Source organism: Aquarana catesbeiana, linkage group LG03, assembly GCF_042186555.1.
Source record: "Aquarana catesbeiana isolate 2022-GZ linkage group LG03, ASM4218655v1, whole genome shotgun sequence".
Classification (NCBI taxonomy): Eukaryota; Metazoa; Chordata; class Amphibia; order Anura; family Ranidae; genus Aquarana; species Aquarana catesbeiana.
The window spans coordinates 636,641,457-636,667,818 of NC_133326.1; the positions used below are offsets into that span (position 1 = coordinate 636,641,457).

The 26,362-nt window shown below is 43.3% G+C and overlaps 1 protein-coding gene across 3 annotated transcripts in view; it reads right to left on the reverse strand.

Moving 5' to 3' along the window:
* Nucleotides 1–26,362, reverse strand: part of LOC141133259 (cytokine receptor common subunit beta-like) — a 159,451-nt gene that overhangs the window by 126,206 nt on the left and 6,883 nt on the right. For 2 of the 3 annotated variants that reach the window (XM_073622526.1, XM_073622524.1), the window contains exon 2: nt 7,747–7,858. In XM_073622526.1, coding sequence (XP_073478627.1) covers nt 7,747–7,846 — 100 coding nt within the window. In that variant the 5' untranslated portion in view covers nt 7,847–7,858. Of the gene's footprint in view, nt 1–7,746; nt 7,859–13,844; nt 14,040–26,362 lie in introns of those variants that run through there. The other variant, XM_073622525.1, reaches the window with a different exon arrangement.

Genomic DNA, 26,362 nt, shown 5'->3' on the forward strand with positions numbered 1-26,362 from the left:
GACCTCTCCTTGCTCCTCAGCAGCTGGGATCTCACACCCCACTATACCTTCAGTCCTCTCTGAGACCTGCACTGAGAGGAATGAAGGTTGAATGCTAGCTTGGCAAAATTGCTAGTGGCTGGGAGGAGGTGGCTGCGGACCATGTCGTCCTTAGTGACCCAGAGGACTCCGGACCGAATGCCTCAGCAAACCTACGTTGCATTGGCCTCCCTGATCCTGCAAAGCCTGCGTAAGGATCCTCGTATTCGTGGTATCAAGGAGAAGGACCAATACTGGCTGGCAACCCTCTTTGATCCACATTACAAGGGTAAGGTTGCGGATCTTATCTTGCCATCGCAGAGGGAGCAGAGGATGAAACATCTTCGGGAGGCCTTGCAGAAAGGTCTGTGCAACGCGTTCCGAGAGACTGGGAGGTTACAAACGTCTGTTTCTGGACAAAGTGTTGCTGAGGCTTCAGTCAGTCAAAGAAGGAGCAGTGGAGAAGGTGGCCGTCTGACCGATGCGTTCAGACAATTTTTTAGTCCGCAGCCCCAAGGTATGATCGGTTCCAGCAACCATCGCCAGCGTCTGTTTTACATGGTGCAGGAATACCTAGGGGCAAGATCTGACTTGGACACCTTTCCCACCGAAAATCCTCTGGGTTACTGGGTCTTGAGGATGGATCACTGGCCAGAGCTTGCACAGTATGCAATTGAGCTACTGGCCTGTCCTGCATCCAGCGTTCTTTCGGAATGCACATTCAGTGCTGCTGGAGGCTTTGTAACCGATCACAGGGTGCGTGTGTCCACCGACTTGGTCGATCGACTGACCTTCATAAAAATGAATCAGTCTTGGATCACCACCAGCTACCAATCACCTGATGCTGATGTAACCGAATAATTTTTTTTGAAATCTCAGATCCCTTCAAAGACTGCCTATGCTGATGCTGAGTGACCATCCTGAGTAATTATCCTCTTCCTCCTCAATGATCACGCTGATAGCTTGTAAGAACATTTTTGGTTCTGGGCGCCGCCACCAGTGCCTAAGGCCCAATTTTTCAGCCCCTGTTTAACAGGGGTGTGTAATTACAATTTTTGATGCAATACTTTGCAGCAGGGCTCGTTCCTGCGTTCCAACTAGAGTATCTGTGAGGGGTTGCAGTGTTGTGGCACCAGCACCAGTGCCTAAGGCCCAATTTTTCAGCCCCTGTTCAACAGGGGCATGTAATTACAATTCTTGATCTAATATTTCACAGCAGGGCCCCTTTCTGCGCCCACCAAGAGTGAGTGAGGACTTACAGTGTTGTGGCACCAGCACCACCACCACCACCAAAGGCCCAATTTTTCTGCTCCTGTTCAACAGGGGCATGTAATTACAATTCTTGATCTAATATTTCACAGCAGGGCCCTGTGAGGGCTTACAGTGTTGTGACCACAACAACACCTAAGGCCCAAATTTCTGCTGAGTATATAGGGCAGGCCCCTACTTTCAAACATCCAACTTACAAACAACTCCTACTTGCAAACGGAAGGAGACAACAGGAAGTGAGATGAAATCTACCCCTAGGAAGGGAAATTCTCTCCTGTAAAAGTTAATATGGGAAAAACATTTCTCCTTTCCACTGATGCTTTATCACCAATCCTTGTTTCACAAAAAAACCCAAATTTTCAAAAAACATATGTCATTGGGACAAAAAGTGAGGTTCAATCTTCTGAAGAGGAGCACAAACAGCAAAACAAATGTCACAGGGGTGATAACCCTTCCCTATGTTTTCCAAAAAGCTTAAAATAGATTTTTTGGCTGGAGCTAAACACGTTAAAAATGTACCAGTTCAAAATTACTAACAGATTCTACTTAACAACAAACCTACAGTCCCTGTCTTGTTTGCACCGCCTGTATACTGCTGTTCAGAGGACAGAGCCTGTATACTGCTGTTTCCTTTTTTTAATTCGGGTGCGGGGTTCCCCTTAATAACCATACAAGACCCAAAGGCCCTGGTAATGGACTGGGGGGTACCCATGCCGTTTATCTCACTGATTTTCATCCATATTGCCAGGACCCGACATTACATTAAAGCCGCAAGCAGTTTTAAATGACTTTTTTTCCTTTAAAAATTACATTTTGTGCAGGGACTGTTCTAAGCACGGGAAACATGCACCACTTTACAGGCATACTATAGACACCCCCCAGGTACGATATTTAAAGGAATATTTCACTTTTTTTTTTTTTACTTTAAGCATCATTAAAATCACTGCTCCCGAAAAAACGGACGTTTTTAAAAGTTTTTTTTGCATTAATACATGTCCTCTGGGGCAGGACCCGGGTCCCAAAACCCTTTTTAGGACAATGCCATGCAAATTAGCCTTTAAAATGAGCACTTTTGATTTTGAACGTTCGAGTCCCATAGACGTCAATGGGGTTCTAACGTTTGTGCAAATTTTCGGTCCGTTCGCAGGTTCTGGTGCGAACCGAACCGGGGGGTGTTCGGCTCATCCCTAATGTGCATGCAGACTGGATTTATGTCCTTCGTGGCTATTTAGGAATCTATTTTCTCTGTACCCTTTCACAAAATTGGAGTTGCTCTTTAAATGTGACCTCTTATTGTCTCTGTGCTTCATACTAATATCAATACATCACTTTATGTTTTGTTGATCTGTACTTATTTGCTGTACAATTCATCTAATTTGTATGAGTTGACTAACAACTAAATCCTTACAGTATATTGCTATTCTACAATTCTGCAATCACTACAGCTAGTACTACTATTACTAGAGATAAGTTTAAAGCGTATGTTAACCCAAAGAAAAAAAAAAAAAGACAGATCCTGTTTCCTTCAAGCCTGTTATACAGCACAGTGCTTGTGCTGTGTCATTTGGACCCCGTATCACCTGAAATACCTGGCTGATCCTGCCTAGCTATACCCTCCCCTCTGCAAACAGACCACGATAATCATGGCTGCTGAGCCCTGACATCGTAGTCTGTTTGCACACCTCCGTCATCTGCAGCCTACTCTTCTGTGTCTGTCTCCTCTGTCCCCCTACCCCTCCCCTCTCTGCGTGTCACCTATTGATAGTGCCGCCCCATTCCTCTCCTGCTGCAGGAATAACATATGTATTGGTATACTATCCGTTCTGTAGCTTAATACAGTGCCCCGCTGCCTCTGTGTCTTATTAAAAAAATACCTCCTTCACTGTATCTCACGGTGGCTACCGGTAATCACGTGACCGGCCGTGTCTCCTCTTTCCTCTCCTCCTCGTGTCCCGCTGACGTCAGCGGGGAAACCTCAGCCCCACCCACTGCTTCTGTCAGACGGGCAGAGAGGTGACACAGCCAGTTACATGAGCGACAGGAGCCACCGTGAGATACGGTAAAGAAGGTATTTCTTTAATGAAACACAGAGACAGGGGGGAACTGCATTAAAGACAGAACGGATTATATAAAATTTCTGAAAGTGGGTTAACAACCACTTTAAGGTTTGAGCTGAACACAAATTCAGACTTAACCTTGGCTGTTCGGGCATTCGGACAAAAGCCCAAACATTTACCTAATCAGTGGGAGCTGAATGTCATGTATAAACCTGCTGTTATACACAGGGCCGGCACTACCATTAGGCAAAAAACTAGGCCTAGGGCTGGCACAGCCGCTGGTACTTCCTCTCCCTGCAGCCAGCAACTAACTCAGTCTCAACAGTTAGGCAGCCGCTCCTGAGTCCCTCCGTACATAGTGTCAGAGGCGCAGTGGTAACGGAGTTCTGTGTCCCGAATGAATGGTGGAATGAAAAGGAAACATCCCCCGCCCCGCTGCACGCCTCTGATCATCAGTGTCAGTGACCTGCTGTCTCTTTCTCACGCCAAGTGCGGTCATGTCTTTACCAGCCAGCTCTGCCTCTCTGCCCAGTGCAGTGCCCATACGCAGTGGCCGTGCGATTCCTAATCCTGACGCACCCCGTTGTGGAAATGGCTTGCTCTCCCTCCTGACCTGGCCTCCTCCTGAACAAGCGCTCCAGGCTTGGTGTCAGGTGGAGCCTGCCCGGAGGAGGCACCAAGGCAGGCAGCAATGCATTATTCAAAATTGGATGTTCCTCGCACTGGCACTGTCACGTCATCGGATGCAAAGGGAGTATACAGATACAGTCTGCAGAGCCCCAGATCATCACCTGGTCAGTCACTATGATTGCATTATCGCATGTATTTATGGGCGCTGGTGAGGCTGCATTTATGGGCGCTGGTGAGGCTGTATTTATGGGCGCTGCTGAGGCTGCATTTATGGGCGCTGGTGAGGCTGCATTAATGGGCACTGGTGAGGCTGTATTTATGGGTGCTGGTGAGGCTGCATTTATGGACGCTGGTAAGGCTGCATTAATGGGCACTGGTGAGGCTGTATTTATGGGCACTGGTGAGGTTGCATTTATGGGCGCTGGTGAGGCTGCATTTATGGGCGCTGGTGAGGCTGTATTTATGGGCGCTGCTGAGGATGCATTTGTGGGCGCTGGCGAGGCTGCATTAATGGGCACTGGTGAGGCTGTATGTATGGGTGCTGGTGAGGCTGCGTTTATGGGCGCTGGTGAAGCTGCATTTATGGGCGCTGGTGAGGCTCCATTTATGGGCACTGGTAGGGGTATACAATATACATGGGCAGGTGGTGGAGCCAAGGGGGGGTGGCAAAATGAGGTTTCGTCTAGGGTGTCAAAAATCCTTACACCAGCCCTGGATTGTCAAACAAATAGCATGGGGGACAGGCAGTTGCCTGGGGAATAAAATTTTCAATCAGTGCAGCGGTGGACACAATTACCCAACTCTATATATATTATAATCACTGCCACAAGGCAGTGGCATTGCAAGGTGGAGGCGGGGGGTGCGGGCCGTGTATAGCAGAACCACTGACACCGCCCGCTGCCCTGTGCCTCTCGCTCACTCTGTGTCCCCCGTGGAGCAGACTGAAGGTGCCTCCTCCTCTGTTTACATCCAGTGAGGAGGAGGAGGAGCCCGAGTGACACACACCTCTGTGTGTATACGTCCGCGGCCACGCTGTTCTGAGGTCTGTACACTCTAAGTAGATTAGTAGATGGACATGTGCAGGGGGGGGCGCTATGGGAAGGGAGAGGGGTGCTTATATTGATGGGGGGCCTGCACTAAGGGGAATATTATACTGATGGGGGTCTGCACTAAGGGGGGATTCTATACTGATGGGGGTTCTGCACTAAGAGGGGGTGTTTATATTGATGGGGGTCTGCACTAAGGGGGTATTCTATACTGATGGGGGGTCTGCACTAATGGGAGGTTATATACTGATGGGGGTCTGCACTAAGATAGGTTATATACTGATGGGGGTCTGCACTAGGAAGGGGATTCTATACTGAAGGGGGGTCTGCACTAAGGGGGGATTTTATACTGATGGGGGTCTGCACTAAGGGGGGATTCTATACTGATGGGGGGTCTGCACTAAGTGAGGATTCTATACTTATGGGGGGGGCTGCACTAAGGGTTGATTCTATACTGATGGGGGGTCTGCACTAAGGGGGGATTCTATACTGATGGGGGGTCTGCACTAAGGGGGGATTCTATACTGATGGGGGGTCTGCACTAAGCGGGTGATTCTATACTGATGGGGGGATCTGCTCTAAAGGGGGGTGTCTATACTGATGGGGAGTCTGCACTAAGGGGGGTTGTCTAAACTGTGGGGGTCTGCACTAAGGGGGATTCTATACTGATGGGGGGGTTTGCACTAAGAGGGTGGATTCTACCCTAATGGGGGGGTCTGCACTGAGGTTGGTGGTCTGTACTGATAGGGGGGTGTCTGTACTGATTGGGGGGTCTGCACTGAGGGTGGAGGTCTGTTCTTAGTGAGGGTAATCTATACTGAGGGAGGGGGATCTATACTGCGGGATCTGTAGTTAGCGGAGGGGGGTCTGTACTGAGGGGGGACTATATTTGGTGGAGGGCAGGGGGGAGGGGGGTGACACCAATTTTTTCAGCACCGGGTGACACCAACCCTAGTGATGCCAGTGAATGAAGGGCATTTTAAAATGAATTATAAACAGTGTACCATCCAAAATATGTCTAACAAACGAGTCTAACAAACTTCTGTGAAAAAAAACTATAATAATTTTCACACCCAGTCCATATTATGTGATAATATTCATCAGTCTTTCATTAAACTGTGTCTAAATTGCCCATTTGGGGGACACACCATGTTCCCATGTTGCCTGCTCCCCACAACCCTGGTCCAATTGTTGTCTGCAGGTAGGATGGCTAATTGGAATCTGGAAGCCCCTTTACCCATATACCAATAACGGGCCCCCGGATACTAACTCCATGTAAATGAGTAAGGGGTACATAGTAGAAAAAAAACACAGAGTTTTTGACAAGTCCTTTAATAAACAAAAGTAAAATGCCCCATTGAGTACATCCACCATCAATCAAATCATTAAGCCATGTAGATCCACATCAATCATGATTTCAAATGCTCGCTGATCCACTAAAAGAGAAATAAAACTCAGGCTGTCAACACACGTCTGGTCCCGTAGTTTCACTCCTGCTGAATGACAGCTGGTATATGCAAAAAGACATGGTCTTTCTGGTGTGACGTCTTTGACCATATATAGTCATGTCCATATATGGCCACTTATGTCACGCAGAAGACCCAGCTCCTTTGTAAATATCTGCTTTCATCCACCAAACAAGTCCTTTGGTGGGAGTGAAGTGACAGGACCAGATGTGTGTCAGCGGGTGACATTTCAGCAGGTTGGATGCATTGGGCATCATGATTGATGTGGATCTACATCTCTGAATAATGTGATTGGCTGTGGGTGTACATAGTGGGACGTTTTAGGGTTTATAATAGACTGAGTTTCTCTCGCTGTTCACTTTTCTATTCTTATTCACTTAGGGGTGGTATCAGGGGGCCCCCTTATTGTTAAAGGAGGCTTCCAGCCTAACTTTACCAGGCTTCCAGCCTTATGCCCTGTACACACGATAGGATTTTCTGATGGAAAATGTGTGATAGGATCTTGTCGAAAATTCCGACCGTGTGTGGGCTCCATCACACATTTTCCATAGGAATTTCCGACACACAAAGTTTGAAAGCAGGTTATAAAATTTTCCGACAAAATCCGTTGTCGGAAATTCTGATCGTGTGTACACAATTCCGATGCACAAAGTGCCACGCATGCTTGGAATCAAGCAGAAGAGCAGCACTGGCTATTGAATTTCATTTTTCTCGGCTCATCATACGTGTTGTATGTCACTGCGTTCTTGATGTTCGGAATTTCCGACCAACTTTGTGTGACCGTGTGTATGCAAGACAAGTTTGAGCCAACATCTGTCGGATTAAAACCCATGGATTTTGTTGTCGGAAAATACTATCGTGTGTACAGGGCATAACTGTTGAGACTGAGTTAGTTGCTGGCTGCAGAAAGAGGGAGTACCAGCGGCCGGGTGCCCTAGGCGGCTGCCTAGTTTGCCTAGTGGTAAAGCCGGCCCTGTGGCAATCCCTTACCTATTAGCCCAGAAAATGACCATTACTGTTTTTAACATTCAGCTCCCATTGACTTGATTAGGATTTGGACTTGATACCCAAACTTTAGTCATGTTCACCCAGCCCTGCTCAAAACAAACCGAGGTATGTTCACCTCAGCTCTAGTCATTTGGACCATTGATCCTGCAAGGAAATTTGAACTTGGACATTTGATGTAATTTGTAAACATTTTTTTTTTTACTATGAAATTTTAATGTAACATTTAGAAAGTGTATTAGGAAACAGTCAAACCTTGGTTCCTAGGAACTGCAGACAGCAAGCAAAATATTACCCAATATGTAACGACACTGTTCTTCCTCATTTCTGATGCACAGCAGTTTGCCTTCAGCATCACTCCTGAGAGCTGTGATGAGCAAAAACAAATGTGTGAAATATTCTTTCTAGGACTGACATATTCATTAGATTAAAGGCAATAACAAGTTGAACTCGAGAGAAAAATAAAAGACACAAATTGATGCAGCTCTGTGTTCATGAATAAACCCTTAAATGTGTTTTTTTAGGTAGCTGAACTTTACTTGGTATCAGTCAGGGGGACAGAGAAGCAGCACAAGGAGCCAATCATGTGTGCTGGCGTGGAAGCAGCAAGCTGATACTAGAGAGAAGAGCGACAGAAAGAGTAGCTGCTGCTTCTCCTTTAACTGTCCAGCCACAGGCTAGGGGAGGGTCAATTTCTTCCTTTATATCCCTTGGAGACCGCATGGATCCCCCAATGTGTGTAGTGAGCAGTACTGGTCTATGTAGTAATAGGTTCAGGAAGCAGTGATGGCAGAAAACCAGATGACCCCTGACAAGGCTTCAGGCCTAACTGGTGTGCATCATTTTCTGTGCAAGAAAAGAAAATAACACTGCACGTTTTCATAGTTTGAATCAAGCAGGTACCCACTACCCAAACGTAACCCCTAAAAACAAGTTAATTGATTATTCAAACTGGCAAATCACTAGGTCATAGGCAAATCTAACACTGCCACAAGTTTGACCTTGCGCCAATTTGCAGATGCCTGTACGCACATTAGGCTCACACACATTTTTTATTAGTAACATTAGCAGCATTTGGTGCCAACAAAGTTTTGATAGATTCACAACTCATTGTGCAAAACAGCAGCTTATTATCAATTCATCTTTTTACTCATATCTCCCACCCCCTTACCCTAATGTGGAGCCGGGCTGCTGTCTAAATTCTTTTTTTTCCTATCCTACCTCCACCTAACAACTGTTCTTTTATTTTTTTCATCAGCTCATCCCCCACAGTTATTACCTTTAGTATTACATACCCCTCCCTCTTATATTGTGAGCTCTAAGGAGCAGGGCCCTCTTATTCCCCTTGTACTGAATTGTATTGTAATACTTACCTTAGAATGAGGCGTCGGCATCTGATCCCAGTCCATGCCGAGGGATCTGACATATTCCCTGTGCGTTTCTTCCAGGTTCGCGGCCCCTTCACTGTGAGTGGCCGCAGCCGTGATTATGTCTTCTTCCCGGCAACGTCCGGTAGCATCTGCCGGACCTTCAGCCGGGCCTTCACAGAGCATGCGCCAGCAGCTGCATGCAAAGGGAATATCTCCTAAACCGTAAAGGTTTAGGAGATATTCATTTTACCTACAGGTAATCCTTATTATAGGCTTAACTGTAGGTAAAAATATAAAAAAAGGGTATACAACCACTTTAATGCATTCTATGCATCAAGGCACAAAAGCTTCCAGTTACTGTTCCTCCCTCCGTACCTAAATATTTACCTGAGTCCTACAATGAGCCAGCCCTGTTCCCATCTGCAGATCTTATATCCCCTCTCACAGTCTCTCACAAACATGGGTGAAAACAGGAGGAGCCATTGGCTTCCTCTGCTGTCAGTCAATTCCTGTGAGGAGGGCTAATAGGAAGTGACTTCCTATGGTGGCACAGGGAGAAGAGGAGATTCAGGGCCCCTCTGTGCAATACCCTTGCACAGAGCAGGTAAGTATAACATCTTTTTAATTTAATAAAGCAAGTTAGACTTTACAACCTCTTTAACCACTTCAATACCAAGCACTTTCCCCCCTTCCTGCCCAAAACAATTTATAGCTTGCAGCGCTATCGCACTTTCAATGACAATTGCGCGGTCATACAACCCTGTACCCAAACTACATTTTTATCATTTTCGTCCCACATATAGAGCTTTCTTCTGGTGGTATTTGATGACCACTGGGGTTTTTATTTTTTGCTAAACAAACAAATTTTCTGTTATAAAATTTTGTTTTCTCCTTCACTGAGTTCCCCCTCACGACAGCAATAAAATAATTTTCTTTATTGGCAATTGAGGGACACAGGAATCCTGAAACAGTTGAGTTATATTGCTGCCTACGAGAGGTTTGGACACTGGCAAACAGAACAAAAGTTGAAGGCCAGCCCCATATAATCCAGCCTCTACACATAATGCCTCCATTTTTTGCTGGTATCCTAGAAGGTTGGAAGCCTTTCCCTCAGCTTCGCTATGGAAAAGTCTAACTATATTTTTGCTTTTTATTTTAATTTTATTTTTCTCTAATCAAAATACTCAGTACACTTTAGGTATTTTTTGCTTCGGTAACTTAAAGTGGATGTAAACCCAATTCATGATATGTGAGCTGGGCACAGATATCTGCAGTGTTTTCTTATCTCTCTTCAAAGCACTAAGTCCCGTGGCTTTCTCCTGCTCCGTTCTTCTTTTATCAGCATGATAACTTCTGACAAGTTCTCCAACACATGTGATAAAACCAGGCTGAATTTTGTGTCAAGGAGGGTGCTATTAATAGATTAGCAGAAAGCTGCTTTAGTCACAGGGCAGCTCTGAAAGTCTCTGCCTATCTGGAGGAGGGTGTGTGCCTTTCCTCCAATCAGCTGTCTCCCAGTGTAATCCAAGACTTTTCTCACAGTGCAGAATGAGGAAGTGAAAATTCTAACATGTTGTGCACTTTCTAAACAGTATCAGGAACAATGGCATCCCTGGGGGGGGGGGGGGGCAGAGGGGGGTCTGACCCCCCCAACATTATGCTGTGCCCCACCATGTGCCCCCCCCCCCCAATTAAAAAAAACATTTTTTTTTCATTTTTTTTACAAAAAGGCAATGTCTAAGAGGAAGAGCGTTCCCAGTCAGCTCCTGCAGGTGATTCCTCCCCCCTCCCTCTGCTTGCTGACACTGCATAATGCGAGCGCTCACACAACCACGGCCGCCCCATCTGCTCCTTCCCCTGCATCCTCATTGGCAGGGAGAAGAGCGAATTGCAGGAAGGACTCCACCAGGACTCTCAGTTACTGAAAAAACAGACTGATTTCTCCCGTCCTTAGGACAGGAGAACTAGCCTGTAAATTCCAAGAGATGCCAGACCAGAGCTGTCAATAGCAGGGGTACAGGACAGCAAGAGGAGGCTGGGGAACCCCACAGTGGCAGAACACCAAGGCCCGGTGTCAAGACAACCTTTGCAGCCCTGATAGTTCTCCCACTGCTTTGGACCCTTATATTTTCTTGGTATGCTGGTGACATATATCTCTTGTTTTCTGCCACCCTGGGGGGGAGGACCCAATACAGTAGGAAGGGAGCTCACTGCAGAACATGTGAAAGGGCCATTGTGGGATCGTAGTAAAGGGCTCCAGGATATATATATATATATATATATATATATATATATATAATTGCATTTTATAGTTGCCCCCCCTATTTTTGTCCCTGTCCCTCCATGCGCCCCCCCAAAATATGAAAGCTGGAGATGCCCATGCTCAGGAACAGATTTGGGGGTCCTCCCCAGACCCTGCTGAACTGGAAAACTGTGTGACTAGCCTTAAACTGGAGCTTTGGGTATTGGGCTCTGAATTGTGGTGCTTTCCAGACCTTTGTATACTTTATTAGTTAGCTGCAGATTGGTCTCCAGATCCAGAGCCAATGCACAGTCTCTATTGTGACCTTGCTTTGGAAAATTCATTATTTGAGCACATGCCCTCAATATGGGGCCCCCCTTACAAAGCATCTTGTCCACAAATTGACAAGGACAATAGCTTCTTCACCGCAACTCTGGCTAGTGATTGTGGAGGTCTACGGGTGGGGTCTTATTAGAATCTGGAAAATATCCCAGATACTGCCCCTGTAAGTGAATGAATATGGGCTACATACCCCTACTCATTCACCAAAATTATCACCCAAAAATAAAGAAAACTGGAAGTCCTTTATTAAAGAAAAAAAAATCCCCCAAAAAAGTTCTTCGTAAATTTACTGTCAGTCACAATGCTATTATCAGCTATATAAAGGAAGAGGCAGGGATAGTGGTGAAATCATTGCCCAAACAGGAACAGGTTATTGCCCAAAAATTGCCATATTGTCATATTTAGTTAATGATGTAACCACTCCATTCCCTGCCCATTTGCCTACGTGGGTGCATGGGCTAGGTGACGTCAGTGGTTGACAAATGCATGGCAGGTTCAAGCACCAGCTGCAGTGTTAGCAACCATTGACAGACAATGGTTGTCATGTTTGTTAATGCTGAATGCCCTAAATAATCCACACACTGAGCTCACCCTCAAATGAGGGGCTCGGTTTTTGCTATTTACCAGTGTCCAAACCTCTTGTAGGTGGCAGTAAAACCCAACTGTTTCAGAATGTTTGTGTTCCTCAATGGACTTCAAGAAAAAGATCTTATGATAAATACAAATACCTTATTTTAAGTGGAGAATGTTTAGAACCACTGTCAGTTTTTTTGTAGCAGTCTATGTTGAAAGGATTTCTATATTTCCTGTTCCAATACGAGACACAAAATGTTTCCAACAACAACAAGAATGGTAGCAAAAACTTTGCAGTGATTTAAACTCATCCTCACTCTATCCTAAACAAAAAGTTTAACCATTTGGGACTTTTTTTTAAGTTTTCACACACAATAAAATCAGATTTTTTTTTCTAGAAAATGTCTTAGATGTTTTCTAAAAGTAGAAGCATTGGAAAATAAAATGGTGGCTGCTGCAATTTTTTTATGTCAAATAATATTTGTACCCCCATATATATAAAATGCAAATTTTCAAGAAAAAATACACTAAAATAAATCTTGGTGCACCCAAACACAGTGTAATACTCTGTTTTGTAAAATATAAAAGGTGATGTTGCATCAAGTAAATAGATACCAAGTGTGTCAAGACTCAAAATTGCAAGCACCTAAGAAATGGCAACAAACTACAGTGGCCCTAGATTTATTGATTTTACTCTGACATTCATAGTGTTAGCTTAGATGTGTGATGCAATCATGGGGATGAATTTACATTTTTTTAATTATTTTTATTTAATTTAATAAAATTTATTTTTGACACTTTTTTATTTTATTTTATTTCATTGCTAAGACAAATTGACTAACAAACCCCCATGTGATAACTTTTCGCAGGTGAAAAGTACTCTATGAAGACATCAGGGATATATTAGATCCCCCGCCAATGTGTCCGCTGCCTCCTAAGACATCTAATCAAGTACAGAATGCCAACAGCACCTGGCAAAGGAGGTGACTTGCAGGCAGTCATATAACATGGAGTTGTAGTAAAAAAAACTCCACACTGATGATCTGATGACCGCTCCATATCCTGTCCCGACTCCACTGGTACCCCCTCCTTACCCTAGGCAAAATCTCCCTAACCATTGGGTTCCTGTCCCTTTCCTAACCACATTCAAAATGCTGTAGGGAGTCAGTGGTTTTGTAAGCACTGTCCTCACTAAAGATGACCACGGAGACATCTGAGGTAGCAGAGTCCAGTCAGACAGCTGCTCAACTGATGGCCTACAGAGGCCTAGGGAGAGGAACTCTTGTCCTCCATTTTCCCTGCATGGTGAAAAAAGAGGGGATAGTAGCAGGACTTTGCGTGAGACATGTCAATGAATATAAGGACTAATTATTCAGAATCAAAAGAGATTGACCAGAAATAAGTATTACATCTATAGTTCGTAAAATACTGTAATATCCCTAAATGTGCGTATAGCCTGGGATACCATAATCCCAAAAGTTTTTTGAGATGTGAATGGTACAAAGTAGTCTAATAAAATTATCGTAAGACATACTTCATAAGATACATCATACAACATAATTAGGCATATACAGACAGTAAGACAGTGGACATAATTCATGTAATAGATGCAATTACAGAAAAAGAAATATTATTCTTATATAATGAAACAATATGTGCATCCATAAGTTGGTAACTCAATGCGTTTCTTGGCTTTCTACCAATCATCAGGAGTCAGATGCAAATTAACTAAAAAATTAAAACAATGAAACATCTATTAGTATATAATCAGTTATGGATAAGTAGAAAGTAAGTACAAAAGAAACGTATGTTTCAATAATACTCACATGCAATTCATTGGTCAATGACAACCAATGTGCTGGGATATGTAAGTGGTCTGGGTCAACAAATTCTCACCCGGGGTTGAGGCAGAGCACATACCCCCCAACCCCCGGGCCACAGCTGTCATAAGGACCGTAGCACCCCAATATGTAAACACCACCAGGCGGGAAGGATGCAACCAAGCCGCTGAGCACAGGATGGTATGTAAGAAAGGAGGAAAACTGTGTGAGAGTGAGAGGGAAAGGGGGTAAAGGTGGATTGTTTCATTATATAAGAATAATATTTCTTTTTTTGTAATTGCATCTATTACATGAATTATGTCCACTGTCTTACTGTCTGTATATGCCTAATTACGTTGTATGATGTATCTTATGAAGTATTTCTTACGATAATTTTATTAAACTACTTTGTACCATTCACATCTCGAAAATCTTTTGGGATTATGGTATCCCAGGCTATACGCACATTTATGGATATTACAGTATTTTACGAACTATAGATGTAATACTTGTTTCTGGTCAATCTCTTTTGATTCTGAATAATTAGTCCTTATATTCATTGACATGTCTCACGCAAAGTCCCGCTACTATCCCCTCTTTTTTCGCTTTAACTTACTGGGATGGAGACATGTCAATGCATTTATTGGTGTGGACAGGTCACAACTTCATTAATTTCCCTGCATGGTGGTGCTGTCAGTGTCACCTATGCAGGGAGGCAAAACTACACCTGCCTACAAGCTAATTACCGACTTTTAAGTGACACCAAGATCATGGCTGCAGCTACAGCCATATAACCAATTGCTGACAGTTCATATACAGTGTGTGTGAGAAAAAAAAATTATATATATATATATATATATATATATATATATATATATATATAGTATTTACAGTAAAAGGTGGTTAGAAAGTGGTTAAATTGATGCTCAATTTTAAATGCAATACAGATCTGGGTGATATCTGCATACATTATCTGTTGCCATCAGCTTTTGTTTGAATATGTTTTATTCATTTTTAAAATGGGGAACAAGTTGGCATGCAAATTTTACAAAAGAACATGATAATCAAATAGTGAAGTGGTACAGAAATCCCACATAAACAGGTTACAGTATTAGTTCAAATAAAGGGTTCCAGTAAACCGTGTCCTATTCTCTCATAGTTAAAGGATAAGTCCACCCTAACACTAAAATCTCTACATCTACAGACATCCACAATATAGGACTAACCTATATAGCCCTGTAAAGAAGAAATCAGTATACATACCTTTTTTGAAGCTGCCCTGATCCCACACTGAGCTGTCAGCAGCGGCTTCTCTGTGAAAGTATGTCACCCATAGTAAGTCTATGGGTGACATCCCTTCCCATTCATTTCACAGCCATTGTCAGCTGTGTCCTCTGCAGAGCTTCCTCCGCTGGAGACCGGATCGGCTTCAAAAAAGGTATGTATACTGATTTTTCCTTTACCGGGTTAGATAGCTTAATCTTAGATTGTGGATGTCTGTAGATGTAGAGATTTTAGTGTTAGGGTAGACTTCCCCTTTAAAGCACTGTGCATAAGAAACAATTCTGTTTTCATGATTTGTTTGCATTTTTTCTTGCTGCTGCTAATCTCCTTTAGACATTTTAGCCACTTCCTGGCTACATGCACATTACTCTAAATCAGACCTTTAATGTTTATAACAGTGGACAATGGCATTGCAATATCTGTCAGCGTGGCTTCTTGTAATCTCCACTAGGAGCTGGTCGACAGGTTGACAATACAGAAGCACAACTGAGAGTCAGGGTCAGAATATTGAATGTAAAAATGTTCATTTGGTTAGGGTTCTAAGCTGTAATTCCTTGGCAGCACAGGCCAGGGAAGCAGCTGATCAAGCAGGATCTGTACTTGAACAGCTTCAGTGGGGTCCATATGTGACTTTAGGGGTCTAATAGTCCCTTGATGTCTCCTTAAAGAGCAACCTTCATGTCTACTATGTTGATTGTAAAAGAGTTGAGTGTAAAAAAGTTTAAAAATCAAAGTAGCAAATAATAAATAACACACAAATCAAAAGAATAATAAAACATTTTTTTAAAGCCCCCTTTAACCCACATACAGGCATATATGAATGTAAACAGATGTGCCGCTCAGTGTATGTCGTCCCTCTCCACCAATCCCTACACTGGATTTCAATCGCCCATTAAATTAAATTAAAAATACTAACAACATACATAGCCATTCACAACTCTGTCCCCAGCTACATTACTAATCTTGTCTCCAAATATCACCCAAACTGTCCTCTCCGTTCCTCTCAAAACCTCCTGCTCTCAAGCTCCCTTGTCTCTCATACTCGTCTCCAGGTCTTCTCCAGAGCCTCTCCCATCTTGTGGGACTCTCTACCTCAATCTGTCCCGCTATCTTCTTCTCTGGCTGCCTTTAGGTGATCCCTGAAAACACATCTCTTCAGAGAAGCCTACCACGCCTACCTATCTTACAGCCTTTTGTACCACTTTCCCCACAATATTAGATTGTAAGCTCTTATGAGTAAGGCCCTCTTAACCCTATTTTATTTTATTTTATTGTAACTGCACTGTCTCCCTTTTATATTGTAAAGCGCTGCCTAAACTGTTGGCGCTATATAAATCCTGAATAATAATATATCGTGCCAGTGTCAGCTGGTGCTCCATTTTTTGGTGAGGTGGCAAACAAAAGAACTTAAAATAATAATTTGCTATTGTCACACAACTGGGTGGGCTCAGGGAGCAGTGCTCTGCGCCTCGAGCCCAACCTTTTTTGAAGCCAATTAGAGCCTCTGGCTCTAATCATGTGCTTAAAAGAAAAAAAAAACCCAGTGAAATCCATGCATCCAGCACCCTGCATGTAGATTAGGGGCCAGGCGCATGAATTAGGCGGGCGGCACCCCTGCTCCCCTAATGGAGCAGCCGCCACTGATCAGGACACCTTCGTATAAAACTGCCAACTGCACAACAAATGTTGGGCATTGCCATGAATGTCAGAGTGCAAGCAATACACCTAATGCCGCGTACACACGGTCGGACTTTTCGGCTACAAAAGTCAGACGGACGCCGACGGACCAAGTCCGGCGGACAATCCGATCGTGTGTGGGCTTCCCCGGACTTTCAGCGGACTTTTCCAGCCACAAATCTGACGGACCCAGAAATCCGCTCGTCTGTATGTTAGTCCGACAGACAAAAACCCACGCTAGGGCAGCTATTGGCTACTGGCTATCAACTTCCTCATTTTAGTCCGGTGTACGTCATCGCGTACGAATCCATCTGACTTTTTTGTGATCGTGTGTAGGCAAGTCCGGTCGTTAGAAAGTCTGTTGAAAGTCCGCCAAAAGTCCGTCGAAAGTCTGTCGAAAGTCTGTCGGACGGGCTGTCGGACTTTTGTAGCTGAAAAGTCCGACCGTGTGTATGCGGCCTAAGGCCATCATTCACTGTTTACTAAACTGATAACCTGCAAAGGCTTTGAAGCTTTTTTTGGTATCTATTTACTTGATGCAACTTCATCTTTTAGGATTTTAGGGTCTTTAGGATTCTTTCAAATGGCATCATTGGTTCAGTCACATTTTTGGCTAAGAAAAAAATAATGAATACTGATGCAGTTTAGATCCATGTACATCAGTTTGCACATCTGTCTCTCGTTCAGTTCAGTTTACATCAGATTACATTTTGCATTCATTTTGTTTTTTCTTAATTGCTGAAGAAGCTAATTATAGTTGAAATATAGGTGAAAAAAGTATAAACAAAAAATATGTTTCACAGACGTGAAGGGACCTGATGTAAATAAACAACATCCATTCACATCCATTCAGATCCATCTAAAAGGAGGATTGAAAACAGGCAGGTACTGTAAGTTTATTGTATTGCAGAAAACACATTGCATGTTTCTTCTGCAATAAAGAGCCTGTTTGCCTTTTTTTTTTTTTTTTTTAACCACAATCAAATTATAGTCTTCCTAAACCTCAAATATAAATCAAATATCTAGAATGTATTTGTTGTGACAGCACTAGAAGGTGAACTTTAGATTTATTGAATTTCTCATTAAAAAAAATGTAATCTACAGCATATTGGAGTTCCAGTCATCATCCATTGTATATAGATATTAGTCTAATCATAAGTCATAAATTAACAGGAAAACCACAGTAGCTACTGCAGCCACATGAATACTACATTTCAGAAATATCTCCAGTATATTGTAAGCTACATCAAAAAAAAAAAAAAATTCACCTAGGAAAAAAGTGTCAAAAAAAAAAACACACTACACTGGTTTTTAAAGTAATTTATTAGGCAGCTCCGGGGGTCTTCTTCCGACTTTGGGGGTCTTCTTCTGACTTCTCTGCTCTCTCCGACCTCTTCTCCCGGTGTCCGGTTCTTCTGCCGGGCTTCTCCGCTATCTTCTGCTCTTTGGCGGCTCTTTTGCTAGCGGTGGCCCGGTCTTCTCCGTCCTCTCGTTTCCTCTTCTCTTCTTCCGATGTTGACACGACGCTCTCTCCCGCTGTAATGATGTGTGCAAGGTGCGCGGTGACTTATATAGGCATGGGGCGTGGTCACTGGCTGATGTCACCCGGTGACCCCGTCCCCTTATGACGTCACCACCCATCATGCCACGGCCCGTGATGTCATAAGGGGGTGGGGTCACCAGACACCGGGAGAAGAGGCCGGAGAGCGGGAGAAGAACCGTACACCGGGAGAAGAGGCCAGAGAGAACGGAGAAGTCGGAAGAAGACCCCTGAAGTCGGAAGAAGACCCCCGGAGCTGCTTAATAAATTACTTCAAAAACCTGTCTAGTGTGCTTTTTTTATTGACACTTGTTTCCTAGGTGAATGGGTAGGGGTACGATGTACCCCATACTCATTTACATAGGGTGGGGGGCCGGGATCTGGGGGCCCCCTTATTAAAGGGGGCTCCCGGATTCCGATAAGCCCCCCCCCAGCAGACCCCGACAACCAACGGCCAGGGTTGTCGGGAAGAGGCCCTTGTTCTCATCAACATGGGGACAAGGTGCTTTGGGGTGGGGGGGCCCCATGTTGACCTTAGTCGCCTCAAGTCACGCTACATGAAAAAATCAATGTAAGTGAATGGATCCATCTTAATCCACACTACTGCAGTCGCTCCGACTTCAGAAAAGGTTCCTGTACTACTTCAATCCGACTAGAAGGCGACTTGTACCCATTGATTTCAATGAAAGTTGCCTCCAAGTCTGTTCACCGTTCATACCGAGGCAACTTTACAGGAAGCAGAAAGGAAACAGAAAGTAATTTCCTCCACTAAACAGCCAGCCCCCTCCTTCTCACACACAGCGGATAAGCTCTGATTGGCCACTTGTAAAGTTCCCTGTCCTGGAGGCGACTTCAAGTTGTGTTGTAAGTTGCCCCAAGTTGCGCTGTGATTCATACTCAAGTCGTGTCCAAGTTGCTTCCCAAAGTCGCGCTGGAAGTTGTGTTGCCCCTGTGTGAATGGGCTCTAAGTGTGACATGTTTGTTATTAAAAAAAAAACAAAAAAAAAAACAAGCCTTTACAATCACTAAGTCAACTCGATTTAAATCATAATTTTTAAAAAGCAGCTGTCATCTCTGTCCCGCAGCCGCTCCTCCTCCGAATCACTGTTCACTTTATTGGGAAGGCTGGTGATGCGGCACTGACACAACAAGTTGAGGGACGTGGCGGCAGCAGATGAGTGGATGCCCGCTAACAGGCGCCGCCATGATGGATCTGAAATGACAGGTGCTCTTTAAATGCAAGGACTCATTCTTGCTGGTAGTTAGAATCTTTAATATTTGCAAACAAAATGAAGGTTTCCTTTTTCTAATAATAAGCTGTCAGGTTAGTAAAACAGCAATATCAGAACCAATTTTAGGTTATTAGATTAATCACACATAGTTGGATAACTACTCAAATTATTTGATTTAATTAAAGCAATAGCATTGCCAGTGCATGTTATCTCAGCTTGCAGAGCTTGGATTCATCAAATAAGTTTAGCAAAAATGTAAATATTGCAGAATATACAGCCTCGTGCTACATAACTAAGCTCCATTTCATGCTGAATAAACAAAATTATTAATGTATCATAAATAGAAAACTAGATTTAGATAGATTTCTACTCCAAAAGTATTTTAATAAAATAAATGTGATAAAAATCCCAAAAATTTGATTTAAATTTTAAAAAATCTGATTTTTTTTTTCCAACCCTGCTCTCAAGGTATTAAAAATCAATTCTACCTTTAACCACTTCAGCCATGGAAGCATTTATCCCCTTAATGACCAGGCCATTTTTTGTGATATGGCACTGCGTTAATTTAACTGACAATTGCGTGGTCATGCAATGCCGTACCCAAACAAAATTGATGTCCTTTTTTTTCCCACAAATAAAGCTTTCTTTTGGTGGTATTTGATCACCTCTGTAGTTTTTATTTTTTGCGCTATAAACAAAAAAAGAGCAACCACTTTGAAAAATAAATAATATTTTTTACTTTCTGCTATAAAACATATCCAATAAAAATATTTAAAAGAATCAAATTTCTTCATTAATTTAGGCCAATTTGTATTCTGCTACATATTTTTGGCTGATTGGCCCCCGCTGTGTCCAATCACAGCGGGAGTGGGTTGTCAGGGGTGCGCGCCCCAGACCAGGAAGCGTGAACAATGTACAGGTACATTGTTTTGCACAACCGGGCAGCCCTGCCGCAGTATATGTGCGGTGGGGGGTCCGGAAGTAGTTAAAGAGAAATGATCACCAGTGGACATCCATATTAATCTGAATCTCACCCCTCAAAGGCTGAATTCACACTTTTTTGTACGCACACATATCGGTATGGCCCATATAATTCCTATTTCCCTTTACCTTACATTTTACACTAAGCTGCAGTGCATATGTGAATCAGCCATGTGGTGCAAAATAAAATGTCTACTTATATTGTAATTTCATGCAGCAAAATGCATGAGTTTTGCTGCATGAAAATGGACACATATGAATAAGCCCTGATATTTCTGCTTTACTTCTCAAACATCACTTGTTTTTATTACTTTTTTATTACTAATTACATTTAGGCCTAATTTACAAGGGTGCAAAGGCCCACGTATTGTGAATGAGGCATTTGTTTACACATCTGCCTAAAGCTGCATGAAGGCAGCCTATGCTAGTGTATGGAAATGCAGCCGCTGTATGGACAAAGACATACATCCATGTTTGACAGTGCAGTCTTCGGGGTTTGGAACATTAGCCAGCCACTTGTAAAAGTAAACAGTCTCTATTTTTCTTACAAAAAACAGGAAAACAAAAACAGCTTTCTTCAGCAAATCAAAAAAGAACAGTCCATATACAGCAAACAGCACAATGGCTCACCACCAGGATACTAGTCACACACCAGGGTTTAAAGTCCCCCCCTACTTTGGGGTCCAGGAAAGGACCACAGGAGTCTAGGTAGTGTCTTAGTATTTAGCAACTGTGTCCTCTTCCACTCAATACCTCACAGACACCTGCTGTCACAGATACCTGTTTCCTGGTGCTTTCAGTAGTCTCCCACAGGTGAGTTAACCCTTTCAAGACCAAAGACCGTAATCAGGGCTGGAGGCTCTTTCCCATAGAAAAATCTCTTTAAGCCTCGGAATTCCTGGTCCCCTTTAAGGACTTGACAATCCTGGAGATTCTGTAAGGTAGTTTTCCCCTTTTGCTGGATCACCCCAGAACCCCGCATAATTAAGAATCCCTCAGTACGCCAACCATACTTTTCTTTCATCCCCCAAGGGACCACAAACCACATAGTGGGGACACGTCTCCCATCCAAGACCCATCCCTGGCATCCTGTACAACAGGTATCCAGGGACGGGAGCACAGCACTGAATGCAGACAGTCTGACTGACAAACTTGGATGTGCCCCATTTACTAACATAGCATGCCTGCATGCAGTTTCAGGTGGCTCCAGACTGTAGTAGCTCTATCTACTACAGTGAATGTCAGCTTCCCTAACTGGCTCACAGGTATAAAATATGCATACGTGTAGGAAGGAGCAGTCTATTTTCTTCACTGCAGGTGGGGCTCAACCACAGTGGCATTGCAGAGGGAGAGGGAGTCAAGAGGAAAATTGTTCCTATAGAAACCATAGGGTTTCCTGGGACACTGGGGAAGCTGTTTGATGCTGCCACCTCATGTGACTATGGTGTCCATCTTGGGTCAGGCAGAGTCTTTTTAAAACCCTGGCACTCAGGCTTGGTGCGCATTTCATGTGTTGGTAGTGTAGGGTCAGGTCACCCACTGTCAGGGACAATATTAGTGGTAGGGAGAGGTTCCAGATGAGTAGGGAAGGACCAAGGTCACTCTTACCTTCCAGGAAACCTCCCCATTTGGGCACTGCCTTGCCATCCCTCGAGACAGAGGCTGTCAGTACATTCAAGAGCTGCTGCTACACTGTTCACTCCAACAATCTGTGAGTGTTCCCAGTTGGGTTGACTTCCCACTGGGTAGTTGTACTGGTTTGAACTACATTTAAAATACAGTTCTGTTACTGCATCTGGACTCTGAGTGTTTACTGCCACCATAGAATGCTTTACCTCCCCACATAACTCTCAGCACCATGATTTGCTAAATTGCTCACAGCTTTCATCTGAGAGTCTGCTCGAAACAGCTACAGTGGGCTTTCATCACCAATATTACAAATCCTCTGGAAAGTTTTTCTTTTCATTCCCATCACGTTGAATTTTTTTCTCTGGTGGCCACCTTAAAATTTTGCTACTGTGTATATATATATATATATATATATATATATATATTTTTTTTTTTTTTTTTTATTTAAGAATGTATGCATGCATTTACACTCTAATACTAAAAGTCAAATGGGTGGAGCAGGGCAACAGGTTGTTTTTAACTATGTATGTTTATATGTTGTTATGGAGTAATTTTTGAACTATATGATATAAAGATTTTGATTATATTTCAACAATTGGGAGCTGTTGTATATTTAAGAGGCGAACAGATAGTATGTTCTACATAGTAGTAGCAACTAGTTATTTTCTCCGTTATATTTGGATGAGTATGGTGATCGGTAGAGTCCATATCCATAGTGTTCTTGGGTTTTTTTTGCACTTTTTTTTGCATACTTTGTCCATGCTGAATCAATGTAAGTATGCAGTAATGATCATATCATGGATTTGTGCTTTAAAATGCAGTTCTTTAGCTCTAGTCAAATAGCTTTGCTCGGCTAAGATAATGTTGTCAAACTACTGTAGGCAGGAGGAATCATTTTGTAGCATGTTGTCATTCCAATGCTACGCTCTCTATAAATTGACAATGCTTCTACAGTAAGGTTGACTATGTTGCTATTCAATAGATACAGTGGAGGAGTGAATGTAGCCACCCTAAGACGGGAAAGGTGGGATAATCATGTATATATTTTGGAGCCAGAACTCGACCAAAAACTTGTGGTAAAAATAACTTTAATTGCAACTAAGGTAAAAATCCATTTATGTAGCACCACTAACACATTTCAGCTTAAAGAAGGCTTAGACATAGCCATAGGCAGAAAAAAGTGATTGGCTGCTAGGCCTAGGCATGTCTCAGGAGAGCAAGTCACATGCTTCCCCCATACCTGAAATTGCCAGCTTTTCCCAGAAGCAAGGAACAGTAAACAAGTGCAAGTAAAGTGGGTACAAGAGGCTCAGGGTTTGCCCTTTGTAAAAACCCCATCAGTTTCCTCTGCATGTCTCTTTAACTTCCACAATTAGTGCTGGTTCACACAGGGGTGACTTGTCAGGCGACTTAGCTGCCTGACAAGTCGCGATCCGTTCTGTACTATGGAACCATTCTAATAGGAACGACTCAAGTTGCTCTGACTTAGAAAAAAGTTCCTGTACTACTTTGGGACGACTTCAGGGTGACTTGCATTGACTTCTATACAGAAGTCATTTTGCAAGCTGCCGCTGAAGCCGTGTGCAAATCGCCTTGCAAAATCGCGCTGCAAGCCAGGCTGCCCCTGTGTGAACCGGCACTTACTGTTAATGTTTTGTTTTCTGAAGAATATGTGGTCATCTGAGAGCATGAATCATTTTAGAATCATGTTGTGACATTGTTATTTATGAAAAGGTTTCAAAATGTTAACTATAAAAAGGCTTTCATAAGATCATATCAAAAAGAAACCTCTAAATGATGAAACCATTTTTAGAGAGTTTCAGTGTAGCAGTTTTTGGCACAAGTCCAATACGTTATCAGTATGAGTAAAGTAAAGATGACATTTTAGAAGTAATGGTTAGGGTTGGCGATTTATATTTTAAAGTTAAGTGTTAAAAGAGAAGTAAAGGATTTTTTATTTTTTTTGAGAATCGTACTTACCTAGGTGGATGCAGCATTGGTCTAATGCTGCATCTGTCCCCCGGGGCCTATACACTGAGCACCGAGCGATCGAACACCGCCGTTTTCAGAGCTCCATGAGCAGAGAGCTGCAGACTGTCAATCACAGCTCTCTGCTCTGCCCCCTCCTTGCTCACTGGAGTGCTGAGCTGTGGAGGGGGGGAGCGGCCGTCTCAGGCTCTCAGCGGCTCACTGAGAGGCTGAGCCGGGTGTCAGTCCAGGCACCTGGCGGATCCAGACTCCGTGGTCGTGATGACGTGGTGCCTGGACTGAAATAGGTGACGTCAACAGAGAGCGGACTTCAGCCCGCTCTCTGCTATAAACGGGTCACAGGAGTGCAAAACAAACTGCACTCCTGTGATCCATAGGAGAAGTCCAGCCAAACGAGCTTTGGCTGGACTTTTCCTTTAAGGCTAGGTTTTTAGGGAGTGTGTTAACGTGTTTTGCTTTATGGCAGAAATGCACCTTTTTGGGGCTGGCTGTCAATACACAAAAAAAAGCTAACGTCAGATACATTCCAAATGTTCAAACACAACAGTTTGTAGGGAGAACACTAATGGGGGCTGCTTTACAACCTCTGACGCTGAAACCACCCTTCAGTGCTGGTGTGCTAAAAGCTAAAATACTATTCTAAAGTATGTAGCTTGCCTAGAATGCATATTCCTAATGGTTTAATACGGTTTAATATGCATAATGTACAGCTTGGTTTCTATAAAGTACCTTGAAGAACATGCACAAATATTCATGCAAATAAGCTACATTTAATATACTGTAAATGTTCAAAAGAGGGTTAGACAGTACTTGCAACTATGGTGGTTGGTGCACGTACCCAGAGCCCTGCCTTCCAGGCTTAATACTGTATGTAGCACAAATCAAAAACCAGGGATTGAAATAACAGTACCCTTTTTTCTAAAGGTCAGTTAAATAAACTTTATGCATTCTACAGACCCTGTTTTTATTTCCTGCAATATATATACAGTGGGGACAGAAAGTATTCAAATCCACTTAAATTTTTCACTCTTTGTTATATTGCAGCCATTTGCTAAAATCTTTTAAGTTTATTTTTTCCTCATTAGTGTATACACAGCACCCCATATTGACAGAAAAACACAGAATTGTTGACATTTTTGCAGATTTACTAAAAAAGAAAAACTGAAATATCACATGGTCCTAAGTATTCAGACCCTTAGCTGTGACACTCATATATTCAACTCAGGTGCTGTCCATTTCTTCTGATCATCCTTGAGATGGTTCTACACCTTAATTTGAGTCCAGCTGTGTTTGATTATACTGACTGGACTTGATTAGGAAAGCCACACACCTGTCTATATAAGACCTTACAGCTCACAGTGCATGTCAGAGCAAATGAGAATCGTGAGGTCAAAGGAACTGCCTGAAGAGCTCAGAGACAGAATTGTGGCAAGGCACAGATCTGGCCAAGGTTACAAAAAAATTTCTGCTGCACTTAAGGTTCCTAAGAGCACAGTGTCCTCCATAATCCTTAAATGGAAGACATTTGGGAAGACCAGAACCCTTCCTAGAGCTGGCCGTCCGGCCAAACTGAGCTATGGGGGGAGAAGAGCCTTGGTGAGAGAGGTAAAGAAGAACCCAAAGTTCACTGTGATTGTGCTCCAGAGATGCAGTCAGGAGATGGGAGAAAGTTGTAGAAAGCCAACCAACACTTCAGCCCTCCACCAGTTGGGGCTTTATGGCAGAGTGGCCCGACGGAAGCCTCTCCTCAGTGCAAGACACATGAAAGCCCGCATGGAGTTTGCTAAAAAACACCTGAAGGACTCCAAGATGGTGAGAAATAAGATTCTCTGGTCTGATGAGACCAAGATAGAACTTTTTGGCCTTAATTCTAAGCGGTATGTGTGGAAAAAACAGGCACTGCTCATCACCTGTTTAATACAGTCCCAACGGTAAAGCATGGTGGTGGCAGCATCATGCTGTGGGGGTGTTTTTCAGCTGCAGGGACAGGACAACTGGTTGCAATCGAGGGAAAGATGAATTCAGCCAAGTACAGGTATATCCTGGACGAAAACCTTCTCCAGAGTGCTCAGGACTAGGGATGAGCTTCGAACAATTTTGGGTGTTCGCGGCAAATTTGAAAGCAGCGGAACACCCTTTAAAAGTCTATGGGAGAAATCAAAAGTGCTAATTTTAAAGGCTTAAAAGGCATG